Source organism: Panthera tigris, chromosome B3 (genome assembly GCF_018350195.1).
Source record: "Panthera tigris isolate Pti1 chromosome B3, P.tigris_Pti1_mat1.1, whole genome shotgun sequence".
In the NCBI taxonomy this organism is placed as follows: domain Eukaryota; kingdom Metazoa; phylum Chordata; class Mammalia; order Carnivora; family Felidae; genus Panthera; species Panthera tigris.
This window is the reverse complement of record NC_056665.1, coordinates 33,998,319-34,019,261: the sequence shown is the minus strand read 5'-3', so window position 1 is coordinate 34,019,261 and position 20,943 is coordinate 33,998,319. Positions and strand designations below refer to the sequence as shown.

The following is a 20,943-nucleotide window of genomic DNA, read 5'->3' as shown; positions in this document are numbered from 1 at the left end:
CTACTCTGGGTCTTCTAAAAGCATCAGATATGCCTCAGTTATGCAGGCCATTTAATGCCTACAGTGTCATTTTACTATCTAATTGCTTATCAAAAGTTTTAACCATAGGGTTTAAAAGGCCTGCAAACAGAAAGTCCAAGCAAAGGCACTGTAACAAGACACAAGGGTGAAATAGGACCAGATACGCCCCGGACATGTACCCTGCAGCCATGCCCCTGAGAACATAAAGGAGTGCGGAGGTGGCCTGTTGAAGTTCACAGGCTGGTGTCTGGGATGTGTGAGCACAGCAATTCTATATTGGGAGAGAGTGAGATCTCCAGGAAGAAGTCATGGAGAATTAGAGGAGCTACATAAACTGAATTATCTGCTGGCAACCGGCATCAATACCACCCCCCCTTCTAAGGTCTTGTTTTGGTTGTGGAGACACCAGGAACTACATTTCCCAGGATCCCTTTGCCTAAGGCTCGCTCATGAAAGGCAGGCACTCACAGGGGCCTAGGAAGGTAAAGGAGGAAGCCATTATTCTCTGGAGGCAGTTGCAGCCAGCTGTGTGGGAAGATGGAGATTTCAGGCAGTCTTCCTTAGAACTGCAGTAGCTTCGAGGCAAGCTCTTAATTTTGGATCTTGTGGCTGAGATCTGTGTTGGCTTTCTCTACCTTCTGCAGGAGCTTCTCTGATCTTTGTTTTCCCAGTCCTTCCAATGTTTATTGTTAAACTTAACCCTGATTCCTTTTTAAATCCTTCTCACCTGAAATACACTGAGTGGCTCTTGTTTTCCTAATACAATATAGAGCTTAGTGGATCTCAAGGATTTACTCAACATTTTGCTGTAAATTGGCCCCACTGAAATTTGGATGGAAAAGAGCTCTCCTTCATTGCATTTAGGGCTGTTGCTAGGGAAGAGGATACTGTGAAAGCTTTTTTGCCCTCAAATCTAGAAATGTCTTTGGTTATGAAGCACATGGAGGTAGTCTCTGTGGGCCTATCTGGGCCTTTCTTTTCAACTGCAGTTTGCAGATTGGAGGGACACTCATCCTCCTGCACCCTTAAGGGACTTTCATGGTAAGAAAGGCAGAGAAAGACCCAAAGATGCCAAGAAGCACCATTCAAATAAATAAATATAACCTGATTGTGGAATCCAGGTGTTGTGGATGACTAGTCTCCATCTTGTGGACATTGTTTTCCCCCAAAATTCAAGCTCCACAGGGTTAGGGAGCTTCGTTTTGTTTGTACCAATTTACCCCAAATACCTGGAACAGTGTTTATGGGTGCTCAGCAAATATTTGTTGGATGAATGGATAAATGGCCACCCAGAACTGGGAGGAGACATACTCAGATAGGAATCCGAGATGCCCACAGACTCAACAATCAGATATTACATGTGTCTGATTTGGTTTCATGGTTAAGTCCCTGGCTCTTAGACACTGTACTGCTACCCAATATAGAAGAACAATTAAAAAAACAAAAAAAAAAACCCCAAAAAACAAAAAACAAAAACACAAGGCTCTGGTCTCTTTAGAACTTGTCTCCTTACACCTTTCTGCTTTCTTCATAATTGGGAGGTTTGTTGTAGATTCAGCTATCACAGGGGATGTCTTAAAAATGGCATTTCTTGGGGCGCCTGGGTGGCTCAGTTGGTTCAGCGACCGACTTCAGCTCAGGTCATGATCTCACGGTGTGTGAGTTCGAGCCCCACGTTAGACTCTGTGCTGACAGCTCAGAGCCTGGAGCCTGCTTTGGATTCTGTGTCTCCCTCTCTCTCTGCCCCTGCCCCCACTCATGCTCTTTCTCTCTGTCTCAGAAATAAACAGTAAAAAAAATTTTTTAATGGCATTTCTAGGTTTTATTTGGCCAACTAAAGACATTTTAAGAAACAATTCACCATCCTTATCATTTTGATGTAAACTTATTGCAAAAATGTAAATATAAACAATGCAAAAAGAAATGGGAAGATGATCTCAGAATTCTAACTAAAAACTGAGTAATTTTCTATTTCACCTTCGACCTGGTTTGGCATTTGGGAACCCCCAATCTCCTTCACGTTGCTCATCCAATATCTAAGCAAGGGCACTTTTTGTTAGGTGCTGGGGATCTAAGAGTCAGCAAGATAGGCACACTTCTTGCCTTGAGAAGCTTAACCAAACAGATTTTTGATGGCACAAATACTGGGCTCTGTTGAGAATACAAGACATCTAACCCAGTTCAAGGGGGAGGCGTAAATTTCCAGTAAACTTCCCTTTACACGGACACCTGAGAGTCAGCAGGAGTTATACAGAGAAGTAAACCCGAGGAAGGGAGCTCATTTACAGATGAGAAAACTGACACCCAGAAAGGGCTCACAACTTTCTCCAAATCACAGCCAGAACAAAAAGCACAACCTAGGCTTGAATTCCTGGGCCCACAGCAGATATTGCTACTTCTTCACAGTCTTTTTGGTGAGGATCCTAAATGTAGACTTGCGGTCTTGGCTGTCCACCTAGCTCTGAGCTGATTAAATGGAAGTCTTAACAGCTGGCAGCTAGCATCCATTACAGAAAACTAACAGCTTGAATCTCACCCTTCACTTGAATTCAGCTGAGTTCCAGTAATTACTGTTTCTGTACTTTGCCAACTGCTCAGTCCTTTCCTTAAACAAAAACCATTGGAGTGGGACTGGAGTGAGTTAGGGTGGGAGCCAGGATGGTCAGAAAACAAACCACACGGATTGCTGCTTCTGGAAGCTTTGTTCTTTAATGAGCCACGGGGTGATTTGTTCATCAAGCTGCTTTTGTGTAGCTATACAGTGCATATTCTGAGTGACACAAACTGCACTTCATACAGATGATGTCTTGCTCCCCCACCTCCAAAAAAAAAAAAAAAAAACAAAAAACAAAAAAAAAAACAACCGAAAAGGAAATTACAAAGTGCCTGTTGATTGCATCAGGAATGTAATCAGTTCCGTGGGTGAGATAAATCATTCTTTTTATAGAATTATTCTGTTAAACAGTAAAATGATATATTTCACAGGATATGTCCTTTTACAATACATAGTCTTAAAAATTTACACTCAGCATACTTATAAATTACTTTAAATCCATTAAAATAATATAATACTAATCTGTAATCCACACCTTTCCCCTAGTAAATACAATTACTTGGTTCAAAAGGTGCAACTTTTATATGACCTAAGAGGGCTGATAAACAGGCATTAAGTATATAGATGGATAGCAAGGTGATAGGCCCCTTAAACAGTTTTAGCCAAGAGACCAACAAGACCAAATAGATCCATCTCCACATTCTTCATCTTGCTGTTTCCTTTAACACCAAATCAAATGTGGGAGTGGTTCCAGAGAAAAGTGGTTAGAAATATTTTAGGGGCACAGAAGAACAGAGGACTTCCTCAAACACCAGGGACTTTTACCACCAAGGCTAGCATGGTGTTGTTGGGGGACAGTGCTGGGGAACTGTCACAAAATATGGACAGACATAACACATTTGTCAACACAGAATGACACATGCCCCATGCCTAGCTCCCACCACAGGGGAGAAGAGAGGAGGATTAGGAAAGCCATCTGGACTGTGTTTCATTTTAAAATAAAAACCCTCTTAGCTTTGAACACATCCTGAGAATACTTTCTTCTCTAGTTCACCAAAGTGCTTATAAAAGGTACACATTCGTTAGTTACAGTTAAAAAATCATGGCCCACGGTCACTGAAGTGGGCCTGCAGAACCTTGCCGGAGCTCCTCTTTTCTTCTAGGCCCCCCGTCCTCGGTCTTTGACAGTGAAAACAACCCTACTGTCACGGAACACAGGAAGTCTCCACTAACCTCCCAGCAGGGTAAGAGCTGCACCAGGTTTCCAAAGCATGAGAAGGTAGGGGTCTGGTATCCCATCCCTTCTTCAGGTCCCTGTCTGTGCAAGGCCTATACTGGGAACTCTCTATCTCCCTTTGTGTTTCCAGAAGGCCAGAGTGGCAAAGTAAATAAAATGGCAGGAAGTACAGAGTGCGTTAAGCATGCCACCTGCCTGATCCTTGCTGTTGAACAGATTTGCTTCACTTAATGATACACAACCTAACCCTAAAATTATACTTCTCTGCTTTTATTACATTTTCCATGATAAAGGATATGTTGGCTTTAATGGGGAGAAGTGAAAATCTGGACTTTGTTTGGGGCTGGGAATGTGTGATATGAACAGAATTTCTCTGTATTCTGGAGTACGGGCTCCAGATGGGGGGCTGCCCCACTGATGCCACGCAGGGATTTTGTTTGTGGCATCTGAGAGCAGAGAAAAGCAAAGGAGAAGCAATAGGAAGCATGACTTTGACACATATTAAGGGTTAACATCTTCATTGTAAGTGACTGTAATACAGCGTCGCTTTGTGGTGACAACTTGAACCATGGAGAGGACCAGTTAAGATCAGATGGAAGAAGATACAGCACTTGGTTCTGACAGCTTTTAAGAATTATGGCTTCAACTCTTTATCAGGCCAACAACACCTGTTATCCTACGAGAAGAAAAGCTTTCTTTCCTTCAAAGGGAGGGTCCCACACTTGCTCTCCATTCTTAACATTTGTGTGGATCTCTCCTCCCCACCATCCTCCATTCTGGCAGTTTGTTAAATAACTAGAAATCCACAAATCTAGCAACTGAAAAACAAGTATTTTTTATTTAATTTTATCCAAATTCAGGTTTCAGGTCCCTGAGAAAAATTATAAAGTCTCTTATCATCCACTGCCTAGTTCCTATAAAGTGACCTACCTACAATGAGTAGTTTCTTTTTTAACTGCCAAAAACTTATTTTGCAAACAAACAAAATCCGCAAAGATTTAGAAGGGAGAACATATGCTGAGATGTGTCCTCCAGGCTGTTCCTCAGGGCCAAAGGACTATCCGACAAGGGTAAGATCTTTTTTGTATAGTATTTAACCAATGTTCTGGAGCAAGTGGAGAGTAGCTGTGAATGCCCAGGAGGACACTCCTCTCCCCGGAATCCTGAAGCAGACCTGTGTGGCCCGGCAAGGGGCCCTGAGGCTCCAGCAATCCCACTTGGACATGACCACGCTGAGGGGCTGGGTTTTCCTCTAGGAGATTCTCCAAAATTCAGATTTTTAAAGGCTTTAAATTTATTACTCCTCGGCACAAACAAGGTGGCAGATGTTTGCGGGATATAAAATCTAACATTTACTCACAGCCATCATCATTCTGGAGATTTAAAAAGATTCCTTTCCCTAGCTCATTTCTGAAACCAAACCAGGGAGAGGTAAGACTCCTGCTACCTTTAGCTGCCACTCAGAATGATGTTCCAAGTCCGACCTCTGGGGCTTGACAATAACCACTGAGGCAGTGACATGAGGTTCAGTGTTGTGTAACAGGAGAGACTCTGCCTTAACAAAAGTCTAAATATTTCCATAACTTCAAATTGAAGAAGTATGAAAAGAAAGAATAACCAAAATTCAGGTTACAGATGGTAAAGGCTCTTTTTCAGAACAGTGCATGTGGTAGTTAGACAAGATGCATTTAGTAACTTTAAAAATAAACATTTTCACATACTTATCTCAAGAAAGAGTATCATGTTTCATTTTCCATATATTATAAATAGCAAAAACAGATTTCTAATCCCACAAATGCTAAGAAGCTTAAAATACTATTATTATAGCTCAGGTGTGTGGAGACACCCAGTGGTGAAAAAGATGGTTTGATTTTTCCCTCAACCCAGGGATAGTGGCTCTCACCCCTATCCAATGGCCCCTAATCTGTGGGAAGAAATTCCATGGGAAGGAGGGAAGCATAAAGTTAAAAAGAAATATGCGTACTATACATATATATTTACAGTAAACTTCAGTAACCAGAATATTAACAAAAATAGCTTCAAGTAGTCCTTGATTTTTCTTTCATCTATTTAATACTGATGGTCTGAGGAAAAGAAGATAATAGTTAGATGGTTATATTAAAAACTTTTTTATTTTTTTGGCAGCTTTCTGTTAACACTTATTCATGCAGTGTTGTATATAAATGTTTTGGGAGAAGTGATTAAATGGTCACATTATTTGTCTGAGTTTATGGTGGAAATCCACCAGCAAATGAACAGGTTCGTTTGTGATCTTCAATTTAATCTATATGAAGAGAAAGGCCTGGGTGGATTAGGATGAAACCCTCATGTTTAGGGATCACCATGTCTCTGATGAGACTTTAAAAAAAAATCAGAGGAACCTAATCCTAGGACCAGGAAATATGAGAAAAGTAGGCTACTGAAACTTTAGCCCATGCAATATGTTTGGCAAGAACTAACCAGGAGTGAAACCAGCATTGATTATTATGACACTGAACATCATCAAAAAACAAAACATGTACTCTCTTCTTCATTGTGTAACCAGATGTCTGAGGCATGCTCTGATGGCTTCATGGAAACAATTACTTTTTTACTTTCCCCAAAATATAACATGGAGTGTTTCTCAAAAATCTTAAAATAGAGGGCTTAGGCTTTTTGTTTATAAATCCTTGGAAAAAAATTATATTCTGCTCCAGCTCCTAACTATCCCAAAATAAACCCAAAGGCTTTTGCTTTCATGGTTAAGAAAGATTTATATGTTTTCTTTCAATGTCAGAAATCAGCGGGTCCCTCAGGCCCACCATGTCCCCTCCAGTTCAACACCCACATCTGGGAAGGAAAAGAAGACGGAGGAGAGGCAACTACAAAGACCTCACAACTGGCCCAAATCCCCAGGCCCTTGATGGCTCTGTTTGGTGGAATCTCCAGTCAAATACAGCAGCCAAGGCACAGCTGGCACCATCCCCAGCAGGCTTCAAAGGGGCTTTTCTGCTTCTGCAGGAGGCCCAGGAAATTAGCACACAAGTTCTCAGTTGTATGCTTGGGCAAGAGGCAGGACCACAATTAGGATGGACTATTGTGGACAAGGTGATGAGAAGAGGCCCCGAAGAGGAGGTGTGTTTACCACTATGTAGCCATGACGGGATACAGCTGCCAGTTCAGACCATAAACTCGTTATTTCCAAAGAGTGCTAGCTGTTGGGTGGAGCTGCAGTCTGGGTCCACAGTTTTCCTGCGGCCAGACAAGACTGTCCCTTCTGGGGTCTCTTTGGTTTTCTGAGGTGAGTTTTTCACATTCTTTAATTTTTGTTTGCCCTTTTCAGGGTTGAAGGTTCCTCTGCTGATGAATTGAGGCCTGTCTTCCAGGGATCTGCTCTGGCCCAGTGGCCCTTCCATTCCCAGGACCTCCCCAGCTGAGGCAGCTCGGTAGAATGGAGATTTAGAATAAATCTGAAATCGTTTTCTGGTCCCATGAGAAGATGCAGTGCTAGATGAACATAAAGTAGAGACTGAAGAGTCCATCGAATCCAAAGAGTCTTCCTGCTTTTTTAGCTGCTTTCGGAACTTGCTTGAAGATTCAGACTTGCCAGCTGCCTTCAGGGAGCTAAGGGCTAAGCTTCTCTCTAATTCAAAGAAGAGATCAAAGCTATAAATGACAATTTTCTCTAAAGCAAATCATTCCATAATGAATCAGTTTCACCATTCCCATGTGAAATTGGGTGGGCTGAGGTCTGAAGGGTCCAAGCTGACCTACTTTGTGCACAGTCCTAACTCGAGAAGCTATCCATTTCTATGTAGGTCATTTCAGAATCAACCCCAAGAAGTCTGGAGTTCGACTATGCCATTAGGAGAGGCCTACAACTGTCACTGTCATTTAAAAAACTGCCAGGGTATGTAGTAATTCTTCGTCTCCCTGAGACATGCCAGGTGGTTAAATACCTCCTTTGGTATAACCCCATCTCTCAGCAGGGCACAATGCCTGCTAACCACCTCTGGAACATGGATCATGGGTAAGACGACATGTGTTGTTACTATGGGTTTTTCTCTGTGGTAGATCGAGGAGAAAACATTAAATTGACAAAAAGCTGCATTGCATTAAAGGCTTGGTCTGATGAACAGTATATAATGGAAGTTTCACAAAGATCAGTACATATTTAACTCCTTAGGATTTTGTCACCTTCTCACATAAGGTTAGGCATTCTTGAAAGGAATTTTGTCTTATTAGCTTGGGAATCCTTACTCCTCCTTCACAAAAAAAATCTGGAGACTTTGGTCTAGTATGTTCATTTACCTGATTTCTCAGAGATGGCACCTTCAGACTCAATATTCAAATTTTCTGAGCTATCGGCAGTCCCAATGGAGGCCTCAGACTCCAGGGTTTCATCATCAGAGGCACGGGGTTCCAATACAAGCATCTCAAATGTTAGCTCCTCCCTGTAAGATATAATCAAGAAATCCACTAGCATTTGATAAGAAGTGGAAAGAAGACAACAGGAAAAAAGACCTATGATGCAAGAAATTTAAGTAACAAAAACAGTCACATTTCCTACTGTTCTCAACCAAAGTGGCGATGGAGACCCGGAAGCCACAGTAATGATGAAGGTTAAAAACAGCAAAGTCTGGGACCTATAATAGAGCAAAGAGTGAGGTAGGAAAAGATGCTGCAGCTATAAGATATTTTGGTAAAATGAACTTGGGACTGATAATCAGATCAGGGTTCTAAACTCACTCTAAACTCATACATAATGCAGCAGGAGTGTACTTTCCTCTCTCTGGACCTCAGCTTCCTCATCCACAAAACAAAGAGATTTAATGAGATAAACTCTTAAGATTCCTTCCAGCTCTTAAACTATTTCCCATGAAACAGGCACTAACTACACTATAGATGATATCCTCACCTTAAACACAGAGAGGCCTCTGATGAAGTCAAATGCTGACTGATCTTTTCTGTTCTTTGCAGCTTATGCTGCTCCCACTCACAGCATTCTCTGCTCCTCTTCATCAGTCACTCACCTGCCTCTCAGCCCCCTTGTTCTCTCACGTCTTTGGTACATGGCTCCTAATCTTGCTTTCTCAGTACTGCTTGATGTCACTCAGATCTGTGTCAATTAACGTCTTCGTAAAAGCTCACTTCAGTCCTCTAAGACAAAAGTTCCTCTATGTCTGCTACTTCTAACCACCTTTCCTCCACATTATGTGGGCAACTTTCTCCAATGGGCAGATCTTACACCTGGAAATACATCAGCCCACAACCTCCTTATCCTTCCAATTCTTATTCCCTTTTACATCAAGTGTCTTCTCCTTCAGGGCCTTCTTAGCTTTGCTTCCACTCTACCAAGCTTGAACTACTCATCCTTCAGTACCTCCAATACCAGCCCCTGGTCAATGTATACTACTTCTGCCTTATCATGTTCTGCATATCTGAGCCCCAGCTGCTTTTTTAGCTTGCCTAAATTCTAGAATCAGTCCTGATAGGCAAAAAGTACTTCAACAGACTCCCATATTCCCTAATGCATCAAACTCTCAGACCTGGGATCGTGAGACTGAGGAACAAAAATGCCCTTAAAGCTTAAGAGTCTTCATTTTCAACCAGAACCAGTACACAGTACCTTCAAAAAGAGCCACAGCTTGTCCACATTATCCCCCCAAATATAGTATTATTGTTACCTACCCTTTCTCCAGGGATGGCGGAGGGCACAGAGTTGACTATTTGTCTCTCTCCTAAATTGCAACCAATTTCCCTACATAGTATCCCAGCACCCACTAGAGCTGCTGCCTTATCCTGACCATCTAATTGTTGGCCCCATGGCTACACTGATCTTCAGAAAATAACCTTCCTTTAGGGAGTTCTGGGTAATACCCATTCTTGAAAGGGCCTCTGCCTTAACCCAGGAATCCTCATTCCTCCTTTTAAAGACCAATTTAGTCAGTGAGGCTGGTGTTAGACCTGTGAGGAATCTTGGCTAAGACTGACACACCGTGTTGCAGTGTGTCAGTTCAGCATCTCCAGGTCTCCCTGCTCATGGAGCTTCCGTCAATACAATGACAACTCTCACGCTGTTACCCGAGTCCAGGTAACATGTCTGCATGCCCTGTATCACCTGATACAGTGCTTCACACATAGGAGATATTTAGTAAGGAAGGAAAAATCAAGAAAGCACAGAATGAAGGAAAGGAAAACAGGTAATAACTGGTCACTCCCTTTCCTCCTGAAAACTCACTTCTCTTTCTGTAAGTTCTCAATCTGCTCAGTCAGTACCCTCTCCTCCTGCTGCATAGCTGCTTGCTGTTGTTCTGTGATGTCAGTCTCCACAGCTGTTTCACTAGTCAAGGTCTCTTCTGGCACATCAGACATAGAGGGCAACCGAACTACCACAGGAGAGGATGGACTTGGATAGTTTCCTCGGCGAAGTCGCCCCTTTCCCTGCAAAGAAAAACATGTGTTAGAAACTAAATTGAGTGACTGCATTGGTTTTATGTGGCCTGTTGAGGATAGCAAGTGTACTTCCATCACACCAGGTGAATGGTAGGAATACATGGAAACATTCTGCAAGCCCTAAGATATTTAGAGAGATACTACTGACCATTGAATATATTTAGGTTAAGTATTTCTTGCAAAAGCACTAGAAAATGGACACTTTGGTGGGTGAGACTGTAAGAACACATTTTGCACTGAGAGTAGATTCTTCATTTAATCTAAGCTTTATCCACTCCAAACTAAGTACCCACCCACACATGGCTATTTAAAATTAAATTAGTTAAAATTAAATAAAAGTAAAGTAAAATTGGAGTTTGGTATTTGCACTAGACACATTTCAAGTGCTCAATAGCCACAGGTGGCTAGTAGCTACCATATTGAACAGTGCAAGATATAGAACATTTCCATCATCACAGAAAAGTTCTGATGGACAACAGTGCTCTATAAATTTAACCTTGGAATACACAATCACTCTAGGAAGACTACAGAAACATGTCTTGAAAAGTCAGTTTCATTAAAGAAAAAGTCATTTATATATCAAAGGATGTCAGTGAGAGAGATTCTCTGAGAACACCTCAAGAAATTTCCTTCCTGAGATCAAAGAGGAAAAAAAAATCTCATTGCTGTTAAATTGGTTAACTTTGTATATGACTTTAGCTTCTGATAATACCACAGACTAGGTATTTCAGATTAAACCTCCTGCTGACAGCAACTGGGCAAAACATAAAAAACCCAAAATATTCTTGAAGGCATTAGAGAGCTATTTAACACAGCAGACCAAAGAGAGGCTAGATCAGCATTCAGGGCTAACCTAAATTTAAGAAGAGGTGGCTGAGAATCTGAGCAGAGCTTTTGACAGACTATAGCAGGGGTTAACAAACTATGGCCCTGGGCCAAATCTGGCCTTGTGCCTGATTTTGTAAATAAAGCTTTATTGAAATACATTCACGCTCATTAATTCACACGTTGCGGCTTTTCTCAAAAACAATGGCAGCATTGATTGTTGCATCAAAAGACTGTATGGTCCACAAAGCCTAAATTATTTACTCTCTGGTCCTTTATAGAAAAAGTTTGCCAACCCCTGGGGTAGAGAATAAAAACTGGAGTTCAAACCCATGTAAGAGTATGGACTGCTGCCTGGTAAAACTTCCATGCCTGATGCTGGGATCCCCAATGTTTGCAACCTAAATGAGTTAACTGAAATAACAGTCTTTGTGGACATTGTAGCCTAGCTTCCAGTCATTTGAATGGTCCAGAAAATTGTAATTCCTAAAACTGGATTAAAGTAATCCCAGATTGCTAGTACCCTAGAACCTGAGAGAAAAAACAGAAACACCTTGGAAGAAAGTAATATCACCTCAGGCTTCAAAATATTTTTATAAATAGTTTTTCAAATACTATGTATGACACATAATCAAAGGTAACCAAGCACAAAAGGAGACAAGACAATGTAAGTGAAAACAACAGAACCCAGAAACCCTCAATGACTCCAGATACTGTCGCTATCAGACAGACTTAAAATAACCATGCTGAAGGAGACAGAAAGACATCGCTAAAATAGTAGACTGGAAGTTAATTATGTCAGAAGAAAATATAAAGAATCAAGCAGAGAACGCTAAACAAAACTTTTCCTGCAAAAATTCAGATAAGAAGGTAAAAGAGAGAGAAAAATAAAAAAAATCTACTATATATATATATATATATATATATATATATATATATATATATATATAAAGAATACCAGAAGAGGAAAAGGATCCTGTAGAACACTAAAGAGATAATGGCAGAACATTTTCAAAACCAATCATTAAAGATATCAACCTATCAACCTGAAAGAAAGCTTTCAACCTCTAAGAAAGATAAATAAAAATAAGTCCATACATAAACAGAATAGCTAAGAACCATTGTGAATTCCATCCACAATTGCACCAAAAAGAAAAAAGTACCTAGGAATAAATTTAACCAAAGAGGTGAAAGACCTGTACTCCAAAAACTATGCAACACTGATGAAAGAAACTGAAGAGGACACAAACAAATGGGAAAATATACCCCATGCTCATGAATAGGAAAATTTAATATTTAAATGTCCATACTACCCAAAGCAATCTACAGATTCCATGTAATCTTTATTAAAATACCAACAGCATTTTTCACAGAACTAAAACAAATACTAACATTTATGTGGAATCATAAAGGATCCCAAAGAGCCAAAGCAATCTTGAGAAAGAAGAACAAAGCTGTAAGTATCACAATTCTAGATTTCAAGACATACTACAAAGCTGTAGTAATCAAGAATATGGTACTGGCACAAAAACAGACGCATAAATCAATGGAACAGAACAGAGAGCCCAGAAACAAATCCACATTTATAAGGTCAATTAATACAATAAAGGAGGCAAGAATACACAACAGGGAATCTCTTCAACAAATGGCGCTGGGAAAACTGAACAGTTACATGCAAGAGAAAAAACTGGAACACTTTCTAGCACACCAAAATAAACTCGAAATGGATTAAAGACCTAAATGTGAGAACTGAAACCATAAAACTGCTAGAAGAGAACATACACGGTAATTTCTTTGACACTGACCATAGCAACGTTTTTCTAGTTATGTCTCCTAGGCAAGGGAAACAAAAACAAAACTAAATACTAGGACTACATCAAAATAAAAAACCTTTCCACAGTGAAGAAAAGCAGCAACAAAACAAAAAGTCAACCTGAATGTGAGAAGATATTTTCAAATAATATATCCAATAAGGGGATAATATCCAAAATATATAAAGAACTTATACAACTCAAAACCAGAAAAACGAAATAATCCAATTTAAAAATGGGCAGAGGACCTGAATGGACATTTTTCCAAAGCGGGCAGACAGCCTACAGGCACGTGAAAAGATGCTCAACATTATTCATCATCAGGGAAATACAAATCAAAACCATAATGAAATATCATCTTGCATCTTAAAGACAAAAAATAACAAATGATGGTGAGGATATGGAGAAAAAAAGAACCTTTTTACACTGCCACTTTGGAAAACAGTATGGAGGTTCCTCAAAAAATTTAAAGTAGAAATTCCATATGATCCAGTAATTCCACTACTGGGTATTCATTCACCCAAAGAAAATGAAAACACTAATCTGAAAAGATATATACATCCTTGTGTTTATTGCAGCATTAATTTACAATAGCCAAATTATGTAAGCAGTCCAAGTGTCCATCGACTGATAAACGGATAAAGAAGATGTGGTATGTTGTGTGTGTGTGTGTGTGTGTGTGTGTATGTGCGCACGCACGCATATGTGGACTACTGCTCAGCCATAAAAAAGGATGAGATCTTGCCATTTGTGACAACATGGATGGCTCTAGTGGGTATCATGCTAAGTGAAAAAGTCAGAGAAAGGCAAAACCATGGTTTCACTTATATGTGGAATCTAAAATACAAAACAAATGAATAAACAAAAAGCAGAATCAGAGCTATAAATACAGAGAACAAACTGGTGGTTGATAGAGGGGAAGGGAGTGGGAGGATGGGTACGATGGGTCAGAGGAAGCAGGAGATACAGGCTTCCAGCTTTGGAATTGTAAGTCACAGGGACGGAAAGTACAGCATAGGGAATCTGGTCAGTGATATTGTAACAGCACTGCATGATGAGACATGGTGGCTACACTCGTGGTGAGCATAGCATAACACAACATATAATTGTTGAATTACTATGTTGTATGCCTGAAACTAACATAACATTATGTGTCAACTATACTCAAAAAACTTTTAAATTGAATTATGAAATGAAAAATATATACACATATGCAACAAAGAAGAAACTACTGGATTCAAAGGTTACTTTTCAACAGAAATAATGGGAGGCAAACACAATAGATGGTATTTTTAAGTGATGAAAGGAAAAAGACACTGCCAACCTAGAATTCTACAGATAGCAAAACCACCTTCAAGAACAAAGTTGAAATAAACACATTTTCAGACTGACTTAAGACAGAGAATCTGTCCCCAGCACAACTGCACTAAAGGGCATATAAAAAATGAAGAGAAGTCGGGGGATAAATGAAGAGCAAGGAAAACAGTAAAAGAGTAAAGATATGAGCAAGTTAAAATGAATACTGACTGCATAAAACATAAAAATAACGTGTTGGATTTAAAGTATATAGAAAATTAAAAACAACATTAGCAACTATACCATAAAATAGCTGAAGCACATTAAAGTCCTTGCATTATCTGAGAAAAAAAAATAAAAGCACAAATTAACAGACTTAATTGATAGTCATATATTTATGTGGTCATCTTTATGTTAACTACTGAAAAAAAAGAGTATAAAACTTGAAACTAACAAAAGAAAAAAATGGGATAAAAAGTAATAAGAAGAAAAGGGCAAAAAAACACAAAAAAACAAAAAAGGCGATAAAGAAAAGGGACATATATCAGGCAGGAAAAATAAAAAGCACAAAATAAAATAAGATTTAAATCCCAATATATCAGTGATTACATTAAGTGTAAGCAGATTAAATGTACTAGTTAAGATCTGAAGACTGTCAGATTGTCTTAGTAAAGAAAAGCCAAGTATATGAAGTTTATAAGGCAAACGAATTTAGAAAGTCTGAAAGTAAAAATATGGGAATAAAAGACGTATCATGTCTAATCAAAAGAAAACTGGTGTAACTATATAAATTCTACACAAAGTAAACTTTAAGGTAAGAAGTGTTACCTGTGATGAAGAGGGGTATTTCACAATGACAAAATTTCAAATTATGAAGACAGAAGATTTCCAAATTTGGAAGTACCTAAGAAATGGCTTCCAAAAATTTAAAGTAAAATACTGACAGAAATTCTCAAAGAAACAGACCAAGCTATAATCAGCACAGAAAAAACAAATGTGTACACACAAACCAATAAAGCTAAAGAAAGGAACAACTTGATAAACGTAAGTGATATAATAGACATACAAGAATTCAGTATCTAACGACTTCAGAATACTCATTATTTTAAAGTACATATACAAAGACAATATATTTCCAAGTTCTTTAAAGTAACTTAAAATAATTTCCTGAAAGTGTCATCACAAAGAGAAAACTAAAAGTCCCTATATATTCAGAAATTAAGAAACTTTAAAGAGACTTTAAAATATCCATGAACAAAGAAGAAATCACAAAGGAAATTAGAAATTATTTTGAACTAAATAACAATATCAAAATACATGAGATACAGTTTAACACTGTCTACCTTAAAGTTATAGCCTTACATGCATACATTAGAAAAGAAGAAAGGCTAAAAATTAATGAGGTAATAAGCATCAATTTCAGGAAGCTAGATAAAGAACAAAAAAATAAACCCAAGGAGAAAAAAAGGAAATAAAGATAAGAGTAAATGAACATCAGAATAGAGAAAAACAAAGCCCAAATGTAACTTTTTGAAAAATCAGAAACCTGGCAACACTGAGAAAGAAAAATTAAGAATTTACAATAACCAAAGGCAGGAATGAAACAGGGGGCACTACTATAAATATGTAGTAGTGAAAAGGATATGAAAAGGTTAAGAGGCTACTATAAACAACTTTATGTCAGTAAATCTGAAATTTTATAAGGAGTGGAGAAATTTCTACTAAAACCCAAGTAATTAATACCATTAAAGAAAATATTTTAAAATGTGGATAATCTTTTTTTTCATTTTTAAAATATTTATTTATTATTTTTGAGAGAGAGAGAGAGAGAGAGAGACAGGGTGTGAGTGTGGAAGGGTCAGAAAGACAGTGAGACAAAGAATTTGAAGCAGGTTCCAGGCTCTGAGCTGTCAGCACAAAGCTGGATACAGGGCTCCAACTCACGAACTGTGAGATCATGACCTGAGCTGAAGTTGAATGCTTAACTGACTGAACCACCCAAGCACCCCAAAAATGTGGATAATCTTACAAATTTAATCCAAAAATTAAAACCTTTCCAGAGAGAAAACTCTGGGCCCAGATGATTTTACTAGCAAACATGATAGTTTTAACATTAGAAATCCACTGTATGTGTGTATACATGTCAGTAAAATAGAAAAGTCTCATGAACACCAAACTACATATAGTAATGGCAATTCATAAAATTCAGCATTAAATCATAGTAACAACTCTTAGAAAACCAAGAATAAAAGGGAACGTACTGAATCTCAAAAACAAACTACAAAAGTTCTATTAAAAGCTTTCCCAGTGAGTTGGGGAACATGCCAAGAAGGATCCTTACCACCACTGTACTGGAGGTTCTAGCTGATGTAAGAGAAAGAAATAAAAGGCATAATGACTATAAAAGAACAAATGAAACTATCATGACTCATGAACAACCTGATTGTAGAGGTAGAAAATCTAAAGAAATGCACAGAAAAATTATTAGAATAAGTGAGTTCAGCAAGGCTGCTGGATACAAGGTGAAAAATACCAAAATCAACTGTATGTAATGAGCAAAAAACATAAATATTTTAAACATTTAAACTGTATTAAAAATATTAAAATTCTAGTATTAATTCAAACTAAAGATGTGTAAAATCTCTACAAACAAAACTTTATTTTTTCTCCAAATTTTTATTTAAATTCTAGTTAGTTAAATATAGCGTAGTATTGGTTTCAGGAATAGAATTCAGTGATTCATCACTTACATAACACCCAGTGCTCGTCATAACAAGTGCCCTCCTTAACACACATCACCCATCTAGCCTATCCTCCACCCACCTTCCTCCATCAACCCTCAGTTTGTTCTCTACATTAAGAGTCTCTTATGGTTTGCTTATCTTTTTCCCCCTCCCATATGTTCATCTGTTTTGTCTTCTAAATTCCACATATGAGTGAAATCATATGGTAATTGTCTTTCTCTGCCTGACTTATTTTGCTTAGCATAATATACTTTAGTTCCATCCAAGTCATTGCAAATGGCAAGATTTCATTCTTTTTGATGGCTGAGTAGTATTCCAGTGTGTGTGTGTGTGTGTGTGTGTGTGTGTGTGTGTGTGTGTGTGTGTACCACACCTTTATCCATTCATCAATTGATGGACACATGGGCTTTTTCCATAATTAGACTATTATTGATAATGCTGCTATAAACATTGGGGTGCATGTACCCCTTCGAATCTGTATTTTTTGGTATTCTTTGGGTAAATACCTTGTAGTGCAATTACTTGAATGTATGGTAGTTCTATTTTTAACTTTTTGAGGAAACTCCATACTGTTTTCCAGAGTGGCTGCAACAGTTTGCATTGTCCAAATGGCCAATTTTGGTATGAAAAGGTGCTTAAGCACATTAGAGTCACAGCACAAAAATACAAATTAGACCACTTTGACACACCCATTAAAATGGCTAAAATGAAGGAATCTGGCAATATACATACTGGGGTAGAACAACTGGGAACCCTCATATACTGTTAGTATAGTACAACCATGTTGGAAAAAAGTTTGCTATTATTTACTAACGTTGCAGATACATATATCTATGGCCCAGTAATTGTGCTCCTATATACTCCCAACAAAAATATGTGCATGTGTCCAGCAAAAATACATGTATCAGAATGTTCACAGCAGTATTCACAATTCCCCCAAATACAAGCCAAATGTCCTTCAACATTAGGACATTTGTGTGTATAAATTATGGTATACACATCCATTGGAATACTATACAGTTAACAAGATACAACGAAACACAACAATATGGATAAGTCTTACACATATAACATTGAGTGAAATAAGTCAGATATAAAATAATATGTGCTATATGAATCCATGTTTATAAAGCTCTAAAACAGGCAAAACAAAACTATAGTGTTCAGAGATACATACAACAACAAAGAAAACAGAGTAAGTGATTAACATAAAACTCAGATTATCGCTTACCCTGGGACAGAGAGAAAGAATTATGTTTGGAAAGAGAAAGAGGAGAGCTTCTGGGAGTGCTAGAAATCAACTTCTTGAACTATGGGTGGTATTTGGATATTCACTGTATAATTCATTAATAGATGTATGTTTCTGTGCTTTTCCATATGTGTTGTATTTCACAATAAAAAAGATATTTTAAGAGGTCCTTTTCAAAGTTAGCACTTTATGCAAACATATCAATATCTTTTGAATAGCACAGGACAATAAATGATAGATTTCTGAGTTGATTTGGGGAAGAAAGAAGGAAGATATACTGTCTAAGAAAGAGAAACTACTGATTTAGTCCAGGTATTAAGGTAAAGTGGAGGGCAGCTCTACGGAAATTCATGCTAACTCTTCCAAACTCATGCATTCTAAAACACACAACAGGATGAAAATCAAGAGCATTACAAGATTGCTATTCCACTTTCAGTTCTGAGTTCAAAAAGTAAAGAATATATTAAGAAAAAGGCCCTTAAAACCAGAAGATCAGTCTGTAAATTTAACAAAGGATGACTCGGAAGAAGATGGCACTGTGGAATGGAGGCAGAGAACGGGGTTTAGAGTTAGTATCAACACAGTGCTAAAGTCCACTGACAGTCCATGACCAGTCAGAATCACATTATAAATTCCAGGACATCTTGACTTTGACTATTTTAATGAAGCCAAATGAATGACTAAAACATAATGTGATACAAAAGCCTCAGGAAGCTGAAAACTATGAACTTATTCCCGGTACACGCCAATATTCAAAAAAGAGTTGCCTTTGTTCAGCGTCATACCATCACCTAGCTGACTGAGTAGCTCACTATGGTTTAGCTAGGAATTACTTAGAAGAGCTGAAGAAAATCAAACAAACCTTACAGGCCTCATCTCTAACCAGTATTAAATAAAGATGAAGTAGAAATTGAAGCCCCTACAGCTCAGAGTTGTCTTACAAGGTCAAAGCTTAATATTAAAATTACAAATGAGTGTATCCCTAAAAAAAAAATTAAGTTTTCAAGTTGATTACATAGAGCTTTTAGAAACATGGAAAATGCTAATACTGTGTTAGAAACTGGACATAAATTTGTATACTGTCGGGTTTTTTTTTTTTTTAATCTAAACATACCACATTATTAACAGTAGCTTGAGTGGAATAATATCCTTTATTCTCTACACTTTTCTGTACTTTCAAACAGTCAGCAGTTAATGCTTTGAGAAGTGGTTGGTAGAATCTTTTGCTCATTTTTCCCTAGGTAGCCAGTCTTTCTCCTATTTATAGGAGTTTCTCCTTATTGATTAAGGAAAATTAGACCTTGTGATATGAGTTGTAACTATTTTCTTAGGATGTGTCATTTCCTTTGTGCCTTGCTTATGGTCATTTCTATCATTCAGTAATAATACTTTGTATTTATGCTGATGAACCTATCAACTTTTCTTTTCATGTTTTTTTGTAATAGGAAAACCTTCTCTACTCCAAGGTTACAGTGTATTTTTCTATCATGAAAGGAATTTTATTGGTTTGGATTGATCACATACTTTATGAACAATTTGGACCCATTTGCATTAATTATTATTTAATTAATACAAAGCCATATTGTAGTCCTTTTTGGAGAACTTATTTCAGTGATTTTCCAGCTTAAATTTTAGGGACAAATTATTCCTAAAATTAGGATACCAACCATAATTATCTTCAAATGTTGATTGTTAGCTCTGAAATCCAACTAATCCATGTTTTAATATGATATATAATATTCAAAATTTCAAATCCAAGTTCCTAGGAAAAGCTGGACTACCACTACCAAAGGTGTCACAGATAACACACAATTCTCATAGATCAGGGAACAGTTTAAGACATTATCATACTTATGGACAGGTAACTGTTTTTAATTTTTTTTTAAAGTATGTAAAATTTTTTCCAAGTTTTAAATTCCAATTAGCTAACATACAGTATAATATTAGTTTCAGGTGTAGAATTTGGTGATTCACCACTTCCATACAACACCTGGTGCTCATCACAACAAGTCCTTAACCCCCATCACCTATTTCACCTACTCCCCCCACCCCGCACCCCCACGCACCTCCTCTCCAGGAACCATCAATTTGTTCTCTACAATTAAGAGTCTGTCTCTTTATTTGCCTCTTTTTTTCCATATCCATTTGTTTTATTTCTTAATTCCACAAGAGTGAAATCATATGGTATTTGTCTTTCTCTGACCTATTTCGCTTAGTATAATACTCTCTAGTTCTATCCATGTCACTGCAAATGGCAAGATTTCATTCTTTTTTATGGCTGAGTATTATTTCATTGTATACATATACCACATCTTTTACATTCATCAATCAATGGACACTTGAGCTGCTTCCATATCTTGGCTATTGGTTGATAATGCTACTATAAACATCAGGGTGCATGTCCCTTTGAATCAGTATTTTTGTATCCTTTGGGTACATACCTAGTAGGGCAATTGCTGGATCATAGGGTAGCTGTATATATTTTTTAATGTTCATTTATTTTTGAGAGAGAGAGCGTGAGTGGGGGAGGGGCAGAGAGGGAGACATAGAATCTGAAGCAGGCATCAGGCTCCAAGCTGTCAGAGCACAGAGCCTGATGTGGGGTTCAAATCCACGAACCATAAGATCATAACCTGAGTTAAAGTCAGACGCTTAACTGACTGAGCCACCCAGGCACCCCAGGGTAGACCTATTTTTTACTTTTTGAGGAACCTCCATAGTGTTTTCCAGAGTGCTGCACCAGTCTGCATTCCCATTAACAGTATAAAACA

At 38.1% G+C, this 20,943-nt stretch overlaps 1 protein-coding gene across 7 annotated transcripts in view; it reads right to left on the bottom strand.

Moving 5' to 3' along the window:
* Positions 1–1,792: 1,792 nt before the first annotated feature.
* Positions 1,793–20,943, bottom strand: part of MYO9A (myosin IXA) — a 282,301-nt gene continuing 263,150 nt past the window's right edge. For all 7 annotated transcript variants that reach the window (XM_042988478.1, XM_007084561.3, XM_042988481.1 and 4 more), the window contains 3 exons: positions 10,033–10,235; positions 8,103–8,245; positions 1,793–7,434 (listed from right to left, as the gene is read on the bottom strand). In XM_042988478.1, coding sequence (XP_042844412.1) covers positions 6,971–7,434; positions 8,103–8,245; positions 10,033–10,235 — 810 coding nt within the window. In that variant the 3' untranslated portion in view covers positions 1,793–6,970. The remainder of the gene's footprint in view (positions 7,435–8,102; positions 8,246–10,032; positions 10,236–20,943) is intronic.